The 24,164-nt window shown below is 39.6% G+C and overlaps 4 protein-coding genes across 4 annotated transcripts, besides 17 other annotated features; 2 read left to right on the top strand and 2 right to left on the bottom strand.

Annotated features, from left to right (window-relative positions):
- The first annotated feature begins 933 nt into the window (after window positions 1-933).
- Window positions 934-968: a microsatellite.
- A 43-nt stretch (window positions 969-1,011) lies between these two features.
- Window positions 1,012-3,776, top strand: PVX_117180 (aspartyl proteinase, putative; the record flags this gene model as incomplete). Its single annotated transcript, XM_001615681.1, has 13 exons — window positions 1,012-1,114; window positions 1,259-1,301; window positions 1,502-1,563; window positions 1,747-1,936; window positions 2,039-2,100; window positions 2,233-2,398; window positions 2,569-2,638; window positions 2,727-2,778; window positions 2,892-2,951; window positions 3,043-3,138; window positions 3,266-3,399; window positions 3,540-3,603; window positions 3,757-3,776. 13 exons carry the CDS (start codon window positions 1,012-1,014, stop codon window positions 3,774-3,776), a joined length of 1,122 nt encoding a protein of 373 aa, XP_001615731.1.
- A 409-nt stretch (window positions 3,777-4,185) lies between these two features.
- PVX_117185 (hypothetical protein, conserved) lies at window positions 4,186-6,922 on the top strand (the record flags this gene model as incomplete). Its single annotated transcript, XM_001615682.1, has 10 exons — window positions 4,186-4,727; window positions 4,869-4,927; window positions 5,041-5,093; window positions 5,196-5,268; window positions 5,410-5,463; window positions 5,559-5,642; window positions 5,793-5,980; window positions 6,146-6,196; window positions 6,319-6,498; window positions 6,686-6,922. 10 exons carry the CDS (start codon window positions 4,186-4,188, stop codon window positions 6,920-6,922), a joined length of 1,521 nt encoding a protein of 506 aa, XP_001615732.1.
- Window positions 5,109-5,129: a microsatellite.
- Window positions 6,196-6,216: a microsatellite.
- A 757-nt stretch (window positions 6,923-7,679) lies between the features above and the next one.
- Window positions 7,680-7,733: a microsatellite.
- A 39-nt stretch (window positions 7,734-7,772) lies between these two features.
- PVX_117190 (hypothetical protein, conserved) lies at window positions 7,773-12,122 on the bottom strand (the record flags this gene model as incomplete). The annotated part of the gene is made up of 1 exon (XM_001615683.1): window positions 7,773-12,122. One exon carries the CDS (start codon window positions 12,120-12,122, stop codon window positions 7,773-7,775), a length of 4,350 nt encoding a protein of 1,449 aa, XP_001615733.1.
- Window positions 9,945-10,001: a microsatellite.
- Window positions 11,326-11,352: a microsatellite.
- Window positions 11,926-11,945: a microsatellite.
- Window positions 12,047-12,071: a microsatellite.
- A 737-nt stretch (window positions 12,123-12,859) lies between the features above and the next one.
- Window positions 12,860-12,918: a microsatellite.
- A 4,937-nt stretch (window positions 12,919-17,855) lies between these two features.
- Window positions 17,856-22,385, bottom strand: PVX_117195 (hypothetical protein, conserved; the record flags this gene model as incomplete). The annotated part of the gene is made up of 6 exons (XM_001615684.1): window positions 17,856-18,011; window positions 19,094-19,152; window positions 19,290-19,364; window positions 19,522-19,657; window positions 19,857-20,109; window positions 20,329-22,385. The coding sequence occupies 6 exons, from the start codon at window positions 22,383-22,385 to the stop codon at window positions 17,856-17,858; spliced, it is 2,736 nt and encodes a 911-aa protein (XP_001615734.1).
- Window positions 18,546-18,684: a microsatellite.
- Window positions 20,368-20,455: a microsatellite.
- Window positions 20,547-20,592: a microsatellite.
- Window positions 20,855-20,896: a microsatellite.
- Window positions 21,005-21,045: a microsatellite.
- Window positions 22,386-22,953: 568 nt separating the features above from the next.
- Window positions 22,954-22,976: a microsatellite.
- Window positions 22,977-23,095: 119 nt separating this feature from the next.
- Window positions 23,096-23,116: a microsatellite.
- Window positions 23,117-23,169: a microsatellite.
- The last annotated feature ends 995 nt before the right edge of the window (window positions 23,170-24,164 follow it).

The following is a 24,164-nucleotide window of genomic DNA, read 5'->3' on the forward strand; positions in this document are numbered from 1 at the left end:
GAACTGACCACTTTGACTCCGCGTAGCCACGCCATGCAAGATGGCCAATGTGCAGGTAGACAAATCTTAAAAAGGTGGGAATGATAAATGCTGCTCGGCGGGATAAAGCTGTCAAAAAAATTTAAACAATCGTGAGAGTCTCTTGGAATGTTGTGCATAGTTATACATCCATACATATAACTATGCACATTCTATTTTTTTGGAAGCAAAGCATATCGTTCGTTTTGTGGAGAAAAAGGATGACGGCGCGTTTTCTTACACACCTACAATAATGAACGAACAAAAAAAAGAGTAGGCCAAATTGGAGCCACGTTTTGAAGGCGTAATATGCAGAGTTATAAATGCGTAAAAGCGGTGAAGGCGGAATGTCATTTTGAGGCGTTTTAATTCCTCCCTCCATCGCGACGCAGGAAAAAAAAAAGTGGAAACAAAAAAAGATAAAAGGAAAACGCTGCAAGTCATTTCCTAACAAGCCAAACGTGGTAAATACTGGCACACGTACGTTCGCATTCTTTTCATCTTCCCCCTGTTGCAGCATCGTTTTGGCATTTTCTCAAATTAAAGCGCTTGCCATTTTGTTTTTGCTAAGGGGGGTTAGAAATCCCCAGTGTGCTGCTACCCCCTCTTGGCAGTAGCGCAAAAGCGACCAAGACAATGTCTGGGCTTGTAATTTTTGATGGAGGCCGTGCTCCACCATTTGGCCGTTGCAAAGATGGGCGCTATTATTCACCCAAGTGTGCATGTATATACACAAAAAATGTTGCGTTGCGCGCCACAGTTCATATGCCACGAATAGTTAAAAACTAAAAAAAGGAGGAATTTACAGGAAGGGAATAATTTATCCATTTGGTAAATATAACTTTCTTTTTTTTTCCTCAAAAAAGATAATTTACTCTGCCTATAAGGCAATATAATGTAAAAAAAGTCTGAAAAAAAAAAAAAGCGCACTCTCACATGACACTCTCAATTTGACTTTGTAACTGCATTTTAAAGTAACGCTCACTGCTCAAAATGAATGTCTTGTTGTCCTTTTTTGTCTTTCTCCTTTTTAATGTTCGCCCGTGGGTGAAATCTGCAAAAGAGAATTTAAGGGTATCCAGGTATAACACGGCAGGTGAGTTTTACACGCTTGTGCGCACAGCTTAATTCGTTATGAAAAGGAAAAATATTACCTAAAGAAAAGCATTACATAAGGAAAAGCATTACATAGAGAAAAATTTTACATACAAAAAACACCTTCCTGCTGCCAACTGTCAAGGAATTTCCACCATCGTCCTCAAGGGGGGTTACATCAACAGACAGTAAGCACGCAAAATGTCACTCTACAATGCATCATCTGATCGGTGCACACGAAAGATGTGCAGTGTGTTCCTTCGTGACACGTGTCATTTAAAAAGTAGAGCGTTTCAAGTTTGAAGCTATATGAATATGACTAATTCTTTTGCTCTTTTTTTTTTTTTTTTTTTTTTTTTGTTTCTTCCCCCTTTTTGATCTACAAAAGATTCATTGGAGAAATACGCATTGGAAGCCCCCCCCAGGCGTTCAAGGTTCTCTTTGATACCGGTTGGGAAGAAAAAAGGAAGAGCACTAAAAGAAAATCAGCACATATTCACACATTCACACATTCACATGCGTACATATCGATGAAGCGCTTAGCGTGCGTCTAGGCAACCACCTGCAACGGAGCACAACCACGCACACGTACACACATTTTTTTTTTCTCTCCCTTTTTCCGCAAACGCCAAGGCAGCACAAATTTGTGGATCCCATCGAAAAACTGCCACACGAAGGCCTGCCAGAGCAAAAGGAAATACGATCACAGAGTTTCTAAAAATTACAAATCAGTTCTGAAAAAGAACCCCGTGGAAGTTTTCTTCGGAACAGGCAAAATACAAATCGCTTACGTTTCGGATGATGTTCACTTGGGAGACATTAAGTAAGCAAAGTGAATGATGCACACACACTGCAAAGGAGAGAAGCATAGTAAAGTGAAAATGGGCCCTATGGTGTATATCCCTAAATTGGGTTAACTTTTTAGGGTAAAAAATCAGGAGTTTGGAGTAGCCAGTTACATATCCGATGACCCTTTTTCGGATATGCGTAATGAAAAGAGATAATAAAAAAAACAAAAAAAAAAATGCAGCGTTGTATTTATGCTTAGTTTCTAATATGCTAACACGTGCGGAGAAGCTCCTCTCCCCCAAATGGCTGTCCCCTTTTTTTCGCGCCCAGAATTCGATGGCCTATTCGGCCTAGGCATTTCAGATGATAAAAGGAGAAAGACGTTGATCTATGACAACATACCGAGGGGCCGGTCCAAAAAAAACGTGTTCTCGATTTACTACCCTAAAAATGTGGACGACGATGGCGCGATAACCTTCGGGGGATATGATAAAAAGTGAGGAGGGAAAAAAGGCGAGAAGTTCGCGCGGTCGCCGCTTAAGTGCCACACAGAATCGTATAGAATCGTATAGAATCGTATAGAAGCATATAGAATCATATAGAAGAATATTTCAACGCACCTGTAGACGCACACTGCTGCCGCGCTCTGTACTCCCCCCCGTTCAGATTCATCCAACCCAACGAGAAGATCGACTGGTTTGACGTTTCGTCCAGAAAATACTGGGCAGTCAAAATGGTAAGCTCGGAAAATTCTTTATAAGCGTAAAAATTAAAGCAAAGGAAAAGGATAAAAACTTACCTCCATCCTTGTGTTGTAAATGCAGATAGGACTGAAAATCAATGGCGTATTCCTAGACGTGTGTTCCAAAAATATAGGTGCGTATAATAAGGCGATGAATAAGTGGGCAACGCGAGGTGTGCCATTTTGACGCTTACTTTAGTTCATCGCGACCATTCGGGGGGTATATTTTCCTTTTTTCTAATGTTAGGTGGCTACTGCGAAGCAGTCATTGATACAGGCACGTCGAGCATCGCTGGGCCCAAAGACGGTAAAATGATGGTCTCATTTGCGTTATCCTACTCTCTCATAAATATCATCATAGGGATATTTACATAAAAACTTAAATGCTCATTTTGCAGACTTAATTTTGTTAACTAGATTACTAAACCCTAGGAGGAGCTGCCACAACAGGGCATTACTAAAAAGGTTTTCTTTCCTTTTAAGTGATGAAAATGGTAAAAATGCACTTTGGAGAAAAGAAAAAAATAGACGCATTAGAATAAGGAGTCCCATAGGAGCAGTTATATATACTTCTATATATCTCCACACATACGCTTGCGTTTTTTTTCCCCCCATTTACAGGCGAACAAAAGGAATACGAATTAACGCCGGCCGATTACATAGTTAACTCGTTCAAAGTCGACCCTGTTTTGAAGTCCCCCTGCAACTTCGCCTTCATGCCAATTAACATTTCTTCGGCCAATAGATATTTATACGTACGGGCAGTAGACAAAACGCATAAAGGTGTATGCGTGAAGAGGTGTATACACACATGTGTGTGAGGAGCAGAGAGGGTGCAGCGGGGTCGATGCATCAATGCGGATAAATGCTTCTCCTTTCTTTTTCCCTTCTGCAGATTCTTGGCCAAATATTTTTGCAAAAGTATTATGCAATATTTGAAAAGGACAAAATGAAAATTGGTAATATTTAAGAGAGCCTATAAAGTTCGCAAGCTGGCTTCTTTGCCGAGCCAATTTGTGCACATATGCTCTTATGCATGCGCAAGTGCATATCCTTATTGCACTGCGCGAGAGTTAATGTCCCTTTTCCTCTCTCTGGGGTTCCCCTTGCAGGCCTAGCTAAATCGGTGTGATTTATACTCATTATGTAGGTTTTTTTTTTTTTTTTTTTTCCCTAATATGTGTATAACCGAGCGGGTATATTACACCCCTCTATGTGGTCCACTGCTCGCACTCCCGCAAGGAATCATTTCGCCCCTCCCTCCGTTTTCAATTTGTCTTTTTGCCAACAATTATTTTTAACTACTAGACATGCATGCTACATAATTTTAAAAATAAAAATCATCAAATTTGAAAATTCTAATCGGAAAAAAAGGCGCAGCTCGTTAGACACATTCCCCCCAAAATAGCACTCCTATTTGTGTTCCTTTGCCGCGGGTGCTTTAGCGGGCACTTCACAGAAAGGGGAGTTCCCGGGGCGCATCTAACGGTGTACCTGCTTACACATGTGCATACACATTGCAACACAGGTGAACTGCCAACATGATTCGGAAAAGGAAGTCAAAGGTGGCGGAAAATGAACAGTTCGAGGAGGGCATCGAGCAGGAGTTAGTGGAAGGGCAGTGCGTGCTCACCAAGAAGGATTCGGCTATGAAAAGTGTAGAGGAGATAAACGAAACGGGGGAGGAAGCCAACTATACGCAGGTAAAAGAATCACGAACGTTGGAAGCGGTGACGTATGCCTCCTCCCCCAAGGGCAGCCCCCATCTTAGAGAAAACAAAAACAGCGTTAGAAATTGTGATGAAATGAAAAGAGGAGCAAAATCCACACATGACGAAATTACAGACGGGGAAGAAATGATCGGACGTTCAATTACAATGGAACAATTAAAATGCGAACCCTCCCCAAGTATAAACAGATCGAAGGCCCACAAAAAAGAGGAAGCGAAATTTAAAAGCATCGACCAATTGTGCAATAAATACGATAAGGAGGTACAAAATTTGCTTGAAAATTTTGATCACCTCAGTTTTTCTTGGTTATTTAAAAATCCCTTTCGTTCCACAATTAGCAGAGATGAGAAAATGTAATGGCAGTCGAAAAAAAGTTGCATTTGAGCAGCATGAGCAGGGGAGGATACACAGAAATATGTGCGCATACGTGAGTAGGTATCTCCCTAGACCTGTCAACCCTGATTGTGCTCTTCCCCTTTCTTTTCCCACCCTAGAGTCAGAATTTTTTACTACTCTGGATTCTCCCTTCTGCCATATTTAGGATGGGTCATAGGTGATGATAAATCGGTTCACACGTTATTTTTTAATGTTTTGTAAAGTGTATATTTGCTGTCTTTTTGAGTCACCCAGTTGTGTTTGCACTTTTTTTATTCATTCCTCCTACAGCTTCAATTTTTGGATCCTTCTGCAAAGAAAGAAATAATAAAAATATCGTATCGGTAGGGGATAACGCGAAAAGCTGTGAGCGCATGTGGCAATCCTTTTATTAATTCCTCTCATCTTCCTCCCCTCGTGACACTTCCCCATTCGCCACTCCTCAGTTACGGATTATCAGCTCCATCCAGTGTGCCTTCTTCGGGATGATGATTGTACTAATAGTGGCAGTTATTAACAGTAAAAAAAGAAAAAAAAAAAAAAAATACAACATTCCCGTACAATTGTGTGCATACTCCTAACCAGCACAATGTTGTACGTTGCGCCCACGCGGTTTTATCACCCCTCCATCTCGCTACCTTTTCTTCCTTTTTTGCAAAGTGAACAATCGAAGTGTGCTGCAATGCAAATATGAAGGAATATCATTTAAAAAAAGTAACAAAAAAAAAAGAAAAACGAGATATGATAAGTTAAAGAAAAAAAAAAAAAAAAAAACGAAAACATTTTTCGCACTGCTTGTTTTACCTTAGAGCTGGTGAAGGACAGCAAATACAACGTTGTGTTTTTTGGGCCGATGAGCACCGACGACTGGATGAATTCGCGGCTAGCCAAAAGTACAATTTTCGAATGAGTCTTTTTCCAAAATGGGTGCACCTGAGCACGATGGTGCGCAACCCCCCATGACGTTGTGTAACCCTGTGATGTTGCCCTTCTTACACTCTGGGTTATACCTCCCCCCAAATGCACACCGCAAAACATCGCAGTCGCGGAGGACCTGCAGTTCAATGTCTACACAATTAGCTACCCGAACATTAAGAATAAACTAATCAAGAGAAAGCGGCATGTCTTTTTGAAGGACGCCTTAGCATGCGCAAAGTTGAAATATTCCCGTGTTATCCTGTTTTCCTTCCAAATAGAAAGCGCCGTAAATTTCGCCATTCCCTTTCTTGAGGTAATACGCTGAGCAGTTGTAAATTGAGGTCTCCCACGCGCACCCGGCCATCTCACGGAAAAGTGGCAAAAAAAAGGGGCAAAAAAGGGGCAAACTAAAAACTGGGGAAAGCAAAAAGTAACTGCGCAAAAACCAAAGCAAACTTATGGGTCCCACTTTTTGCAGAGAAGCGAAGTTCTCGGATTTTTGAGCTACTCCAAAAAGTACCCAAAAAAGGTCAGCCGGGGGAGCATACACATACTGAGCAAAGAACGCACACATATGTGCAACAGTAAATGTACCCACGGATGCTACCCCTTTTTTTATGAAATGAAAATTTATCCTCGCGATTGCCCCAGGCTCCCACGCTAGAGAACCAAGGACAGGAAAACATAATTTATTTCACCCCCGCTGAAAAGAATTTATATGACATTTACAGCTCCATAAGATTGAGGATGTGCAAAAATGAGCAAAAGGAATACTACAACATTTTGCACATAATACACCACAGCTTTAACAAGTACCGGATTAGATGCGCGGTAGGGAGGAATGAAAAATGTGTGTGGGGGGAGGCATGTACATGATGCATCTTCGTTAGCGAACACTACGCGTGTGGGGTAATTCCTCTCACTTTGAGGGGTTAAATGAATTTTATTTTTTTTTTTATTTTATTATTATTATTTTTTTTTTTTTCCGATTTCCCCCCTTTTCTGCCTAACAATGCAGCAAAATTTAGCAGAAGACTACAGCATAATCGTGCATAACTTTAACTTCAACACCATTGGGGTGGAGGACAAGGGAGAAAAATACGAAGAGGACGATTTTAAGGAAGTGATTGACGACTTTTATCAGTACTTGGCATTCGTCCGAGATATCATTTCGCAGAAGAACTTGGAATTTTACAGGAAAATGCTCTGCAAAAATACCATGTGCGATTCGAAAGGGTCAGTGTGCGTGCTTTGACGGTGGGGAGGCTGTCCAGGGATAGCCTAAGCAGGTTCCACTCATTTGCGCAGTGTGCGTTGTTAAAAAGGAAAGCTTCGCTTTTTCAATCTTTGAATCTGCTTTGTATCTTCTTTGAATTTTTTTTTTTTTTTTTTATACATTTTTAATTCCACTTTTGTCTCAAACGTTGTTGTGGGGAAACACAGCTTGTTTACACAATTAAATTATTTTTAAGCGTTTATAAGGGAAAAAAGAAAATAATAAAATGGTGTGATGTGAGAATAAGTCAACTCCCCCCAAAGGGAGGTTTCCCCATTTTTCCAAATGCAAATGCACATATTCAGCAAAACAAGGCTATATTTCCTTTTCGTCACGTAGCTGATATGGCGAGTTAAAAACGGGGAAAGGACACACTCCCTGCTCGCTGGAGAAAAGACAGTTTAAATTGTTTGTTCATCCCATTGGTGGGATAGCTAATTTATAAGCGGAGGGAGTGAGGAGTGAAAAAAAAAGTTCGCACAAAAGGGTCGTCCTTTATGGGCATATGCACACACAGCGCTTTGAGCATTTTTAAAAAGGGGCAACGAAAAAAGGCGGTAAAGGTTTTTGCGCGAACTGCTTGACAGACAAATGGATTAGGGGGGGTGGCGTTTAACGCCCATGAGGGGTCGTCGAGGGGGTGAAACACTGCCCAGTGATGGGCAGGAAAGGTGTATTGAAATAAAGTAAAACCGAGTGAAATAAACTCGGGTGAAGTAAAATCGGGTGAAATAAAACCCAGCAAAGCAATACCTAGCAAAGCAAAGTCTGTAACATAAAAAGCGGCAAAGTAAAACCAAATGCGCAGCAACCGCCACGGCGGCCGCCCCTACAAAACGTAAACCATGTCGTCCAGCTTCAACTCGCAATTCTCGCTCGGCTTGGTGTAAACGTAGAAGGGGACGTTCTTATCGCCGCGCCTGTACAAACCAATCGCAGTGATATTCTTCTTAGATAAGAAGTAAAACAGATCGCGGAAGGTTTTAATCCTTTTAAAAGAAAAATCAAAGTACCTGTTCAAGTCGCATATATAAATTACGCTGACGTGTTTTATGAGGCTTTCCAATGTGTCATTACACACGGAAAATTTGGTGAAGCTTTTATGGTGCGCCATAAAATTGTACAGCATCGTTTCGCAGATTATATTGCTTGAATAAAAGCGGGAGCAATTTACATAAGGGAAAAAATCACTGTAGGAAGATTTCTTATCCTTTAATTTTATCATTTTATTTTCCTCCAAAAAGATAACATTAGAGGGGTTAATCAACTCAGTCATTATGTTATTTATGTAGCAAGATTTTTTCCTCTTTCTCATCAAGTGGATCATTTTCCTTGTTAATATTATATTGTTCATGTCTATTTCGTTTATTTCGTCAGCACTGTTTGCGTCAGTTGGCAGGATGATCACGTAATAGGCCTGCATAAGGCCAGCGTTTAATATGTTGTAGTCGTCAAGAGACTTGCATTTTATAAACACGACGTTGTACTTGCGCAAGTCGTGCATATTCACAGTTGGCACCTCGTCCGTCAGTATAACTACGTTATATGTACACCTTTGGTTCACCATTTTGATTAGCTCTATCGTGTTTGATGTGCAGTTTATTATGAGCAACAGTTTGTTCCTCCTCCCTCGGGGGAAATACTTTTCACAGGCCTCTTCGTACGAATATGCTATCGCGCTTTTGAAGGCAGCGTTGAAGCCATCGCAGAGGCTATCCTTGAGGTTATCCATTTGGGCATCATTGAGCCCATTATGTGCATCTCTATCCTTTCCCGTTTCTCCTCTTTTTAAAAAATTCACGCAATTATTTAGGTAATTTTTTTTTTTTAATTTTTTTTTGTGGAAAAGATGATGCCTGTACTTTTTCCGAACCTCTGAGTGATGTGAATGCACCGGATGGGGGTCTACATAGCTGTTCCGCGAAACAGAGTTGTCTACGGCATTTTCAAAAGTACGCATTTCTGCGTAAGACAAAGCAAGACTGTTTGGGGGGTTACCCATGTGGAGTTTCCCGGGGGTGCTCTCCAAGTAAAGAGGAGATGCCACGATGGTATCCCCCTCGGCGTGTCCGCCCACGCGAGTGTCAACATTACATCCGTCTGGAATGCAACTGATAAAATTACATCCATTAAAGGACCATTTTTTATCATCACAAGGGGGAACATGAGTGGATCTATGGCAACTCTCCCCATCTTGATAGTTCCCTTTTTGAGAATCCCCATTTTTGTCACCTCTCCCCTGGAAACCTCCAACACTGCAAATGCTGTTAGGGAAACCTCTCCAACTTACCAAATCGCGGGTATCATCCCCCCCTGCATATTTAACTGTCTTAATCTTTTTCCCAAATGGGTAACTCCTTTTCGAAAAAGCTCTCGAAATTTTGTAGCCACTGAACAAGTCGTGGTAGTTAATGGCCTTCACATTTGCACCCTTGTAGAGCAGACTTCTGTTATGCCCATGAGACCTGGTTGGCATATTCCTCCTTAAATTCGCCGTCAAATATTTGTTAAAAGATTTCTTAGTTTTTATGACAGACTTCAAATCGTAAGAAATGTTCTTCTCCTTTTTACTTTTAATTTCGAATAGCCAAAAGAGGCTCTTTGCCATGGACAGGTATTTAATAACCTTTTTAGAATTGGCAATAACTACACATTTGTCATTTTCCCTCATGGAGTAGTTTGCGCCCAACAAATTGAGGTAGCATCTTAACTGTTTTGTGTTTTTACTCATGTTCGCGTCGTATCCCCATTTGGTGTTCGTCTTGGCGTGAATTATGTTGAAGTCCCACTTTTTTAGGTCTTCCAGGTGTGGCTCCCCCTTGGTGGTGCACCTCTCCCGTAGTTTGTTACCTGCACTGTTGCTTCGACCGTTGCTTCTGCTGATGTTTATGCAAATGTTGACTTCTCTGGAGGTACTCTCATGTGTGTTTTTTCTTCTCCTATGGGGAATATTCCCCTGTGCTTTGTTCCCCCTTATGGGGTAGGTCCCACATTCGCCTATGAAGCTCCTAGAATTATCATTTCCCCTATTTGAGTGATAACCCAGGTTCATTTTTAACAAATTAGACGGATCCGTTGAGTCTCTCTTTTTGCTTCCCCCCCTGGTGTGAGCACTTTGGATACTATTCCAAATGGTCCTCTGTTTGTTGACAGGTCTCTCTGTATAGGCGGCGTTACGCGAATGAGAATACCTCCTTAACAGGTTCAGGAAGACAACTTTAAATCTTTCCCTCTTTGCCTTTTTCCCCTTAACGAAGTTTGCCACTTTATGCGCAGGGAAGTTGCGCCTAACAGGGGGTACCATCCCGGTGTCCGTTTCGATGCCGATTAGAATAATGCCAAGGGACTCATACAATTTGTAGAACAATTTATCGAATTTAAGTCCAACCATATTTTTATGAACGAAGAAGGAGAAAATTTTTGTTTGGGATCCCCTACTATATTCACCAACATACTTCAGAGAGGAGAAGGAATCACGCATATCGTCATGCGCATAACACTCTGGTTCATATTTGTACGCTGTAAACAAGTTTAAAATTAGGGTTATAACCCCAGGGTGCTTGACATTCTTAACAATTAAGGAGTGCTTCAAATTGACGATGATAAAATTTTCACAGCCAATAGACTTGACAACATTGGAGACACTCTTATTTCGTAATTCGATGACAGCATTCTTTTTTCCATGTAAAAATTTCTTCAAAATTAGCAGCCTTGTAAAGGACTTTGTGTCTATGTTGTAATGTCCACTGGTGAATTTATCCGAAAATAAAAATAAGTAGTACGCATTCTGCGCATTAATACTGTAGAGCAAATTTGTATTTTGTTTTTCATTCAAATCGAAGTTTTTAATATACAGAGATATGCAAAAGTGATCCGCTATCTTTATTTGTTCTTTGTAGAAACTTATAGGGTACGTAGTAAGGATGTGAAATTTTAGCTTATTTCCATACGCAATAGACTCGAAAAGGAAAACATTTAACTGCTGTGGCTCCACTTCTCCAATGAGCAGAATAAACTTCTGACTGTTCATGCTAACCTTTCCATAGGTTTTCTTTTTAGAGAAAATGGAAATAATCAAATCATTGAATTGTATTGGAACCCAAATGAAGGTCCAGAATATAAAAATGATACAAACTACTTTGCTTAATTTGTTAATAGGAAATATGTCTCCATACCCAACAGTCGAAATGGAGATTATGGAGAAGTAGAAATAATCCAAATAGCTATTCAGAAAATAGGAGAAGTTCCCGTTTTCCAAATTGTAAGGGTGAATCGCCTGAATGGTATAAACGGTTGAGGCGAACGCGTTACACAGTAAGAGAACTCCCAGCACAATTCGAACGATTTTAATTTCTGTATTGGTTAAGATGGAATTCTGCTCCACTCTCACGTAGGACACATTCAGAAATATCTTAATGTTTCTTAGAAAACCCATTATGAAATATATGTCTATCTTATTATCAAGAACGAGAAGATACTTGGAAAAGAAAAATACACTTGGCGCGCTGAAAAACGCGTCTATTAGCAATTTCGACTTCATCACATAATGCTTGGACTTGCTGTAACTGAGAATCACCATCACTAAATCGATGTAGGAAGAGGACAAGAGGACAATCAAAATGTTATGAATGTACGTCGGTATGTTGTCAAAATTCCAGATCGTGTCGTATGTATCTCTCCTCCAGTAGTATAAACTCATGTACCAGATGAATGCGTAAAGAACATCCCTCACGTTACAGAAGTAGTAATTAAATATACTGTTATAAATTTTTAGCATGTACAGTTCCATATGCTTATGTTTTTTCTTTATCGAATAATATACTTTCTTAAAAAAAAATTTCTTAATTAACTTTTTATATTCAAAGTCGTCAGATTCTAGCACCGCTGTGTTTCTACTTCTGTTTACGCCGCTAAAGTTGCAAAAATTTAGCATATTTTTCCTTCTGCATTTTCTCAGCATATAAATGTCCATGAAGTACGTGCAGTATATTACTATGACGGTAATTTTTATCGTTATACCTATTAGGATACATATTATGGCGCTTACAAAGTCTATGTTCTCCTTAGCGCTGCATGGTAGCTTATACAGGTACAGTCCGTTCAAAGCAATCAGGAAGTATTTGAAAATGTTTACCAGTAGGAATAGCACATCGTTTATAGACAGCAACCCGCTTTTCATGTTTTCTTATTTTTGGGAGTGTGCATCGTTCGGGGGTGGAAACGCTACTGCTGCTTCGGACAGGGGTTCATTTTGAAGCTTCCCACATGTGCACCCATGCATATGCAAGTATACATATGAGTGTGCTTCTGTAACGGGCACCGTTTGCGCTCACCCGGGTGTCACTCCTGTCCAGGTTGTTGAGGCGTCACAGCTAGAGTGCTCTTCCTACTCACTTTAGTAATGCCCTTGATCCAACACACACACATGGAAGTACTTGTGTATGCTCGAACCAGGGATATATTCCACACTGCGATAATTATTCATGAAGAGTTATTCCCACTTGGTGCATATATGCATACACACGTGTGTGCTTTCTACTAGAGCTGCTCACTCTTCCTCTGTGACGCTTTGGTCCCGTTGCCCCTTTTTGCTGAATCTAAAAAATGATTCCATTCTTTTTACTACGCTGTGTTGCAGTTATTTGGGGAATCATCGTAAAGGGCCAGAGGAACTCAACAGTGCGTAAAAACGAAGATAACAATTCTATGCAAATAAGAAAAAAAATATATTATCTTTAGAGTAAAGTTCTAGAACAGCAAAGATTGTAGTTCTTCTCTTAATGTGATCATTTTAAAAGGGAGCGAAAAATTGCCAAACTTGTATTTCAATATAGACATAATTCTTTTTAAAGAGAAATAGGTGCTCAACTTGGCAGTGGTTTCAGTACGTCAAAACAAAGGGCAATATTTAGGAAGAATCACTCCCATGCATAATAATTTACCCCAAGAAGGGGAGATAACTACACAATTGAGTAATTGTGCAGCTATAATGTTACACAATTATATCTCCGCAATAACGCATCCCCATTTCTCTAACGTGGAGATCCAATGAAGCTTCTATGCCCCTGTCTCTATATCATAACACACATGTTACATTTTAAACGCTTCACAAGATGCTTGCTCGCGTGGAAGCAGCAGGGAGAGGATCGATCGATCGCATACTACAGCGCCATTTGTGCTAACTCCATTTTGACTGTTACGTAGTAGCCTTGCGCAGGCATGCATAAGTGCATAAACGTGCGCCTACGCAAGTGTACGCGCGTGATATGGCACACCCCTGTGCTCTGCATCCGTGCACTGGGGCCATGTTATAGAAATCAAACCGCGGAGAAAGACACTCAAAGATGTCCAGTGCGACGTGCAAAGTGCAAAAGAGAGAAAGCGCGCAAATAGATGATTATTCATTATTCAAAAGCCGAACTTTGCGCGTTATACGAAGAAAATAATTGAATTCGCTTCATTTCCCATAAAAGATAAACATGGCTTTTTAAGTTTTTAGGCAGCATATAGCACGCTTTCACTTGTCTACCGCGAAAAAGTTTATGCCCCTTTTAACATCATGCTTCAAATTTAACTCTTTCATATTATTCCTTTTTAACGCTCAAATGGATATAGCTATTGCTTAAGCGGATCGTTTTAAATTTAGCAAGCGGCGCGTACATTTATAATTCCCCTTTTATTAATTTATTCGTTTGGTTCGTTTGTTAAGTGCGTGATGTGCTATATTACGATTTGAAGGCAGCGCAAGGGGAGGTTTCACGCAGGCAGACTACTGCCATGTTTACTTACAGTTTGTTCGCCATTTAACTACCTTTCCGCTTTTGCACTGGAGCGCCAAAAAGTGAAGCAACTGTCGCGCACTATAAAATTGGCACATGTTCCTCGCACAGTTTAATGGATCATAAAAAAGCGACAAATTGTTCACAAATTTCAGGATGGTAAAATCGAAAGATTGCGCACATTTGTCCACACAAAACTGACACACAGTGTGGGACGTTTCGAACTGCCATTTTTTTCATGTTTCAATTTTGCCATCGCTTAGAAAAATTGCGAACAATGTGTGGAGTTTAAAATTTATCAAATTTAAGGCAAAATGGGGACAACATTAAATGGTGTGTTGCTCACTTAAACACACAGTGATGTTCACGTCGGTGAATAAATGCGTTTCCCGATTCGTCGGTAAATAAATTTTCAAAAATGTCACATTTGGCCATTACAGAATTGGCAAGATTGTCCGCGTACACGATGCGGCCGGGTGTACAAGTACAAATCGGTTTGATATGGGATGAACGCGAGGAATAATATCACGCTTATCGCAGCTGTTCCTTTGCCCGATTTTTGCCAAATTTTTACCTGACTTTTGGCTGTTTTTTTTTTTTTTTTTTTTTTTTTGACAAAAATAGCTATTTGTTCATAAAATGTTCAAATTTCCATCACAACAATTTGTGCTCGGAAAAAAAAAGAAGGAACTCCAACAGCCCCCACTTTTTCGTAATTTTTCTGCACAGTTTTTGGTTCTTAATCGCCTTTCCAGTTCAAACGAAATGTGCGTTTTGTTTTTCACCTTGGTTGCGGTTAAATTGTGAACACACAAAAAAGGAAGAAAAACGGTTCGGTATATATTTATACATACTCCCATTGAGGGCCAAATTAAACACATGATTGTGGCATTAGAAAGGTAAGTTTTAAAGCGTGAAAAGTTAGGCTAGTTACAAACGCATGTTAACTCTCGGGGGCTGCTCCACAAAGTGGCTGCGGATTTACGTCGTTTCACCTTTGCCGCAAACGTTATCAAATTGGATTGTCAAAATGTACATTTGTTGATTGTGTTGCGCTATTTTAGCACTCGCAACAAATTTGCGAAGGTACATTACTCAAATAGTGCAAAACGGAAGTTACACAAATGATGCCTTTTTCATAACGTTAACGTGAACTTTATTATGCATGGCAAGAAGGGGTGTTTCTCTAAAATAAAAACGGTTAGATTGGCTCGCCCGCCAGGAAAAGTAATACTGCCCGGTGCACATATCGAGATGCACATGTGCGTAAGATGCAATAGCTCATGAAAACCCTTTCAAAAGTGAACTGCTCAGCAGGGGTATATATATCATTCGTTTTAATTCGAGCGGACTCTTGGGATGCTTGACAGCACGGCGAGGCGAAAGAAAATTAATTTCGCACAGTAATACTTCTGTGTTATGTAAATATATATATATACATATATATGTATGTATATTATACATGTGTACAATATGAATGTGCCGCGCTTTACCGAAAAGCTTGCAAAATAATTATTGCCCAAAACTGCGCATTAAACTTTAATTTGCTGTGCGTCAGAAGAAAAAAAATATTTTTTTTAACCAGTGAGCTAGCAGCTGGGGATTCTTTTTTTTTTTTTTACATGAACGAACGAACGAACGCAAAGAAATTATAAAATGAAATGATTTTTGAACTGCCATTAACGCATATATTTTCGAGGTGAACTGTTCATGCTGTTTTTTATTAAACCTTTTTCAGTTCAGAGTTTCGTTTTACGAAAAACGCATAAAGCATAATGCGTACTTGGAATAACGTAAAATGGCATAGCGCGTATTATATGTATAAATGCGTAAATGCGTAAATAGAATATGCGTGATTGAGTCATAAGCTGATGCGAAATGTTTTTTACGTCAGCGAAAAGCATCCATTCCAGCCGTTCGATAAACATTCTTTGCTTGCGTTTGCATAGTTAAAAAATAGCATATATTACATATCATATGTTATATATACATTTACGTATATAAGTAAAGAAAAATAAAACTCAAAAATACCCACTTGAATGATCAAAAATTTTGTAATGCAACAAATTAAGAAATCACCAAAATGAAAAGAAGCACGTGAATGCAAAACCATTTTTTTTATTTTTATTTTTTTGCGTTAGCAAAATACATATCTATAACCCAAACCCGTATCTTGCCTGTATATTTTATTATTCTAAAATAAATACATCCCATTTAGAATTAAAAAAAAAAAAAAAAAAAGCAAAAGCAAAAGCAAAAGCAAAAAATATGTTTTAATTAAAATATATTAACAAGAAAATGAAACCATTTTTATATAATTATTTTAAATATGAATATAGCTGACATTATGTCAGAAATATAAAAGACTGTATGCATAACCAACAAGGAAGAAAATGAGCGCTTTAAGAAAGATGTCGCATTGATATATTTTCATAATATATCTGTATCTTCCCATTTTATTTAACGTATTTATTATATTATACGTATTTGTAACAAAAGAAAACAAGAAATCAGATCGGGGATTTGATTAGATATACAAATTATTATACCCTTATTGTCTATACTGTTTTATTTTAATATAAGATATCAAAAATGGTAGCCTTATAAAGGTGACGTCGCTTCCACCCCCACCCCGTTGTATATTTTTCTCCAATTTAAGGAAAGAAAATCAGATCTGCAAATATTAAAGATATTTTTTTATTCAAGGAGAATACACGAATAAGGACTTAGGCAGCATTCTACTACAAAAATAGGAAGCTTTGCAGCATCGCATATATTTCTACGTCCGTGCGAACGTATGTACAGTGTTGTCTTACGAGGAAAAGAAGAAAATAGCGCCAGTGCCAAAGCGATTTTTATGCGTAAAGTAAAATAGATCATCAGCGAGCAGCATACAGTTAGCAACCTACACTTAGCAACATACAGTTAGCAACCCACACTTAGCAACCCTACAGTTACCCACCACATAATTACCAAACATTACTACTGATTCGTTAAAATGTATAACTTAAGCAGAATAAGTTTTTTAAGATGGAACGCTTCATGGACCTATAAGTAAATAACAAATTTAATATATTAAACTTTTGCTACTGCTATACGTTTAGCGCATATAACAGAACAGAATATATATTTCGCCATGCCTTTGTTTTCGTTTGTTTTAGTATATGCTTGCTTGACTTGATTGCCAATCTGTTTGAGTCTGTCTGTGCACTTTCACCTTCCCTCCACCTCCCTTCCACCACCCTTCAACCCCCCTCAAACCATCTTCCATGCAATAATTGTTCTATCCCCATAAGCTAAATTGCCTGCATAATTATATGCAAACAAGTGTATGTTCCGTTCATGTAGAGAAAAAAAATTATATATTTCTTTTTCGTTAATGTTATAATTATTAATGTAGATTAAAGAGATATCACATGTCCCCGAGATGGAATGTTAGTAAATGGTTGGTGAAGGAAGAATATAAGTCGCAAAAGTTTAGTAAGCCATTTTATTTGACCAAATGGGGGAATTTCAAAACCGTTCACAACCAGTTTTCAGCCAACAGCGGAGCTTTTAGTAAATTTTGCGACATGAACAAATTGCATGAGAACGACATTCATTTTAAAAAGTAGTTTATCATTACGAAAGAGACTGCACGATTTTTAATTCGAAAAAGTGTAAAAATAAAAAAGAAAAAAAATAATAAAATAAAAAAAAAAAATAAAAAAACATTTACGCTTCTCCCCCTTTGCTTTATCAACATTATGAGAAGCAAAGGCCACATGCCCATATTTATACATACACGCACACCGTGCAAATATAACACATTTTAACTTGGAGGGAGAGACCCATGTGAACAGAAAATACACCCCCTTCGTTTTGTTACTCCATTTTTTTGTCTCTTTTGAATTTCATTTTACGTTTTCTTTTCATTTGCCACCTTTTTTTTTTTTTTTTTATGTTTTTCTCATTGCCAATTCGTTTCTCTTGAGTAAACTTAAACTGTATGTTTTAGCTATTTCTGAGTTTATTTTTCGTACACCTTCGCGCTCTGCATTTGCCCAACCACATGTGCATAAGCATATGCATGTGTATATGGAGAGACTTCCCCTTATGCGTGTTTTTTTATCTTTTTCCTCTTCCCTTTATAATTAAAATATTTTTTCCAATAAATTTAATAGAATGCTGAAATAATGAGGTAATTCGTTTATTAAATTTAAGGGAATGCACATGTAGTCGAAGCTGTAAATTGTTTTGTTCATAATTTCGTTAATTTCGGAGGAAGATGACTTGTTTAATTTGGGTGCCTACAGGGGGGGTAAACGGACGCACGTGAGTGTGCACACATACATGATATATAGCATATGATATATGTAAGTGTTAATGTACATATGTATTTCACGCGTGTGCCGTCCACTTGTTATGCGTCTGACTGAAGGGAGGGCATTTCACGTATTAGCATTTTCAGCTAATTTCGTTGCTTAAGCGAAAAAAAAAAATGCCCAATATGACTCCTTTTTTTTTGCCCTCATCAGCTTTAAAAAATTGCACAGTTTTCCGTTGCAGTCACATTTTTGTTAGCAATTAATTAAATTATTAATTGAATAAGTAATTAATTAATTAATGAGAGGTTTGCACACACTAAATTTATCATTCCATTTATCACCCTATTTATCATTCCTGCTGAGCTACTCTTAAAATTGAGAAAGCTCTGCTTCCCATTTTATGTTTGCTTTTATGTGTGTTTTACGACATACGGCGCCCAGCGAAATTATCGTCATGTATAATTTTATGCAATAATTTTGCAAGTTATATTTGACGAAGGAGAGGTTAGCTTTCGTTGCAGTAGCGCCTCCCTCGTTATGCCAGTTCGATTAACTTCTGAAAGTTAGTGCCTCCCCATTCAGCCCCTCCACGTGGGGAAGTCCATATACGTATGTGCGTTTGTACGTTTGTACGTTTGCACGTATGTACGTATGTAACTTTTTTTTTTTTTGTATGCAACACAGGCGCATTTTCCTACAGACATATTTACACCTTTTTATTTATTTTTTTTTTTTGTGATTGTATATTTCATCACGTTATAACTACCATCATATTACGCTTTAATGAATTAACATTTTTTGGACCACCTTTTAATGAAAACTGCGTGGCGCACATGGGATAGGAAAGGCTGTGTATCTATTCTCATCACGTTACTGATTTGGGCTACATGTACCAGAAATGTGATCCGCTCCCCCGTGGTATGTTCCAATTTTTGCAACGAATGGCAGTTTACCCCTTTTTTTTGATAGGATTACTTTAGGGGGAATTGTCTGTGTATACGCATTCCCGCTGGCACCTCTGCACTGTGCGCGGTTTATTTCTCTTTTTTATGTAAAAGCATTACCTTTGGGTACCTCTGGCTGAAATGGGTTAGTATTAACGTTTTACACTGGACTTCTAGACCTGCGGTGTGAACGTGTGCAGTTATTTGTGGAGGGTTTAAAAAAAAAAAAAATGATAACTTGGGGCTATCATATAAGTGCGGCATCACAACAGTGATTGTGTGTGTGTTTTTTTTTTTTTTTTTTTTTTGTTCTTACTAATTTGCATAGCCTCATGCGTTGTGGAGTGCTTTTTATGAATGGCTTCGTTCAGCAATTCGTCATCGAAGGTGGCTAAGAATTTTAACAAACATTGGGATGTACATTAATGGAATGGTCTTATTTTTGTTGCCCTACTATGTTGTGGGGAACACATTTATGGGGGCTCCTTCGTACACAGGTTTGACATTTTCACACTTTTTTTTTTTGTTTTTTTTTTTCTCTTTTTTACCTTCGTGTATCAAAATGTCACAGTTTTTGGAGAACATTCTGACATTATCGCATGGTCTTGTGTCCGCTGAGTAAACCACGGAGCCGATATTTTCGCGTTCAATTTTTATGCCGTAGGACTCTTTGACGTGAGCAACCTGTAAGGGGGAAATTGCGGGGGGATTATGCGGAATGGTTGGGCAGAGTAATTTTGCAGACCAAGTTGTGCTCCTTCCTTTCCGAGGTGCCCGAAAAATGTGCGCCCCTGGAACGCACGCGGTGGAACACGCAACGCACCGCAGTTATGCACACCCAGTTCTGCATTATGAATGGAAAGGATTCATAAAACATCCGTACCTTAAAAGGACGGAGAAATACAAAACTGTCGTCATCGCCGACTTTCTCCTTTACTTCCAAATTTTCTTCATTATACAACACGTTCACTGGTTTGTCAAAAAAAAGCTCACTAAATAAATTCATCCAACTCTTTAGCGTTGACGGGATCAATATCAGCGGGTCATCGAGGTGTGGAAAGAGGAGTCTGCGCATATGCAGTAGGTAGTAAAGCCCCATGTGGTGATCTGCGTGTGCGTGCGAAATGAATACTACTCTGCAGTTTGGGGGGGAGAAAAGAAGGTAAAAAGGGGTGTACATTTATGCATCTCTGTGCTGTCTATGGAGGTGTAGCCAATTTTACGAAACGGAAAAGGAAAAAAAAATTGCGCTCCATCCGATTTAATGCAAGCAATATACTCTTAAACAATTCCCACAACGCACATTTGTGGAGAAGTACAAATGCAAAACACACTGCAGCATGCAGATGGATTACTTGATCGACTTAATGGTCTTGGAAAAGTGGAGCCACGACTGGCTCATCCAGTACAGCTGGTAGAGGGAGCCCTCTCCAAAGTCTAAGACAATTCTGAAATTTTCTTCGACGTTCAAAATGATGCCAGAAACGTTTCGAAACGTTGAGGGCATTGAACAACCGGTGCCGAGAAAATAGAAGGAAGGAAATTTTAAGTAACTCTGGGTTGCTCTATTGTTAAAATGCTCAAATGGTTTTACTAAATCTTCATTATTCTTTAACACGTTGGATGTTTTCGCGGAATTAAAAATATTTGGATATAATTCGCGTAACATTTCGTCCGTGCTTATGCTAACTTTGTGAAACGGGTGCAGAACAAATTTGCACAGGGGATTGGGCACAAGGTAGGAATCGCCTTGTTCGCACTCGGTTTGGCTCGCCGCGTCTTTTCCTGTGTCCTTCTCCGAGTCCTTTTCTGTGTCTTTCTCCACGTCTTTCTCCGCGTCTTTCTCCGCGTCTTTTTCCACGTCTTTTTCCACGTCTTTTTCTGTCTCTTTCTCCACTTCGTTTAAATCCCCCGCCGCCGTACCACCTGAGGCGCTACCCATTTGGGGGGAATTCCCTATTTGGCCTGTGGGTTCACCCTCCTCCGCAGTTGAGGCCAGTTTTCCGTCGTCCCTCCCATCATCATCATCTGCTGACGCGTGGCCAAGATCGTACAGGGGGGTGTCCGCCTTGTACTTCAAAAAAATGGTAGGCAATAATTTCGAAAGGAAGTTATTCAATGATGCGGTGGAAACAAAAGGGCATACTTTCAAAGAGCTACTGGATTGATTACATTTAACATTTTTCACATTTTTTAAACTTAAAAAAAAGTTTTTATAATTATCCATATTGATAATTTCTTCCCCAGATAAATGAAAAATGTATTTCAAATTTTTTAAATAAAAATTTTCCTTCTTGGTAAGTTCGTCCAACAAAAATTTTACATCAGCAACATCCTCTAAATCAATGACTAGGGCCTTCATTCCGTCTATGTTTTTGTCGCACACATCTTCAGGTTTTATTACTTTATTATTTAACGTAATAGACTTTCCAGATTTTAACATTCCGTAGTATTTTCCTGGTGGGATATTTAAGCTCTTTGCCTTTTCCACGTGGAATTTTCCAATTGTTTGAGGACACTCAATTGCGTAGCAAATGGTGCTGAACTTTTTCTTAACTTGGCCAATCTCTAGTTTGGTTTCTTTGTCCTTCCGTTCGTTTTTTGCAGTACTGGGGAGTACCACTTTGTAAGGAAGCTCTCCATCGGGTTGAATCCCCTTAGGAATTTCTTCACTAGGGGGGCATTCCCCATTTGGAGTATCTTTCTGGGTTGCTCCTTCATGTTCGTCTTCTTTCTGGCTGGGTTCTCCATTTTGGGGGGTTTTCTTTTCTGCTTCGCCATTTTCGTGGCCACCCTTGTGATTGTCCCCATTTTGGGCGCTCCCCCCCTGCAGCTTCCTCTTCTTAAAATTATCCAAACGGCTTCCCCCAGACGAGCCATGTTTTACTGCGCCCCCTTCACGCAAGTGGTTCGTTTCCCCACAAGGCGTATCAGCCGATTCGGGAGCTATTCTGCCTTCCATATGATCCATTGTTTCTACACACTGGTTGGGCATGTCACTTTCTCCTTTTTCTTGTAGCACTATTGGGGTTATAACAACGTTTCCCTTTAAAACTACAGGAACACTTTGGCAAATTTCGTGTACTTGTAATTTTATATTTTTCAGTTTCGCAAAGGAGCACTTGAAACTGTTAACTATCTGTTCTATCGGCTTGGGCCCATAAATCGATATGTCACTATTTGCTATGTTGTCTATGGTTAGGAGGAGACCTACTAACCCTCCAATCGTTTCAGGGTTAATTTTCGTAAAAAATATATTCCTAGTTTTAACGACATGTAACTTATGCTCGTTCAAAAATCTTTGCATGTTTTCTCCACAGTTAAACAGTGTGAATTCTCCGTTCACAAATAGGCGCAGGCTTGGAGGCACTGCCAGCTTGTGACACCCTATCATTTGTATGTACACCTCCATTTTGTGTAGCTTGTTTGTTTAGTTTTGAGGAGACCTCTTTAGGTGAAGCCCTTTTTTGAGGTGGGCTTGGCTATCCTGTTCGCGCGTCAGGCAGTGAGCTTAAGCGCTAAGGCAATATGGGGCCTAAAAATAGGTTCAAATATGGGTTCTGAAAATGGGTTCAGAATATGGGTTCAAGACATGGGTTCAAGACATGGGTTCAAGACATGGGTTCAAGATACGGGTTCTAGACACGGGTTCTAGACACGGGTTCTAGACACGGGTTCTAGACACGGGTTCTAGACATGGATTCTGGACATGGGTTCTAGACACGGGTTCTAGACACGGGTTCTAGACATGAGTTAAGGACACGGGTTCTAGACACGGGTTCTAGACACGGGTTCTAGACACGGGTTCTAGACACGGGTTCTAGACACGGGTTCTAGACATGGATTCTGGACATGGGTTCTAGACATGGATTCTGGACATGGGTTCTAGACATGGATTCTGGACATGGGTTCTAGACATGAGTTAAGGATATGAGTTAAGGACACGGGTTCAGGACATGGGTTCAGGACAGGTTCAGGACTCGTGTTCAGGACACGGGTTCAGAATATGGGTTCTAAAAATGGGTTCTGGACATGGATTTTGGACATGGATTTTGGACATGGATATTGGACATGGATTTTGGACATGGATTTTGGACATGGATATTGGACATGGATTTTGGACATGGATTTTGGACATGGATTTTGGACATGGATTTTGGACATGGATTTTGGACATGGATTTTGGACATGAATTTTGGACATGGATTTTGGACATGAATTTTGGACATGAATTTTGGACATGGGTTCAGGACATGGGTTTAGGACATGGGTTCAGGACATGGGTTCAGGACATGGGTTCAGGACATGGGCTCAGGACATGGGCTCAGGACATGGGTTCAGGACATGGGTTCAGGACATGGGTTCAGGACATGGGTTCAGGACATGGGTTCAGGACATGGGCTCAGAATATGGGTTCAGGACATGGGTTCAGAATATGGGTTCAGGACACGGGTTTAGGACACGGGTTTAGGACACGGGTTTAGGACACGTGTTTAGGACACGGGTTTAGGACACGGGTTTAGGACACGGGTTTAGGACACGGGTTTAGGACACGGGTTTAGGACACGGGTTTAGGACATGGGTTCAGGACTTCGGTTTAGGACATGGGTTCAGAATATGGGTTCAGGACACGGGTTCTGGATTTGGTTTTATGACATGTGTTAAGGACATTAGTTCAGGACACGGGTTCTGGATTTGGTTTTTTGACATGTGTTAAGGACATTAGTTCAGGACATGGGTTCAGAATATGGGTTCAGAATATGGGTTCAGGACACGGGTTCTGGATTTGGTTTTTTGAGATGTGTTAAGGACATTAGTTCAGGACATGGGTTCAGAATATGGGTTGATAATATGGGTTGATAATATGGGTTCTAAAAATGGCTTCACAGATGTCCGCAGAATTGCACCTCCTTCAAAGGCTGCTTCACACGGCGGGGTACCCTTCACTGGTTGGAAGCTGTGTGGAAAATTCAACCATTCGTGACTACGCTCGTTTAGCAACTTTGTTCGTGTATATGTTTGACTCAAATTTTTTAAAATACGCCAAAAAAAAAAATAACGAAACGAATAAGTAAAACAAAAAAAAGGTACTTTGGGCCAAAATATGCAGAACTCACGATGAGTTAGGCGAATGAATTAAGGGGGAAAAATTGCTTGTTTTCCCCTGCTCTCAAAAAAAAAAAGTGAGGAA

The sequence above is a fragment of the Plasmodium vivax genome, chromosome 12, assembly GCF_000002415.2.
Source record: "Plasmodium vivax chromosome 12, whole genome shotgun sequence".
NCBI lineage: Eukaryota > Apicomplexa > Aconoidasida > Haemosporida > Plasmodiidae > Plasmodium > Plasmodium vivax.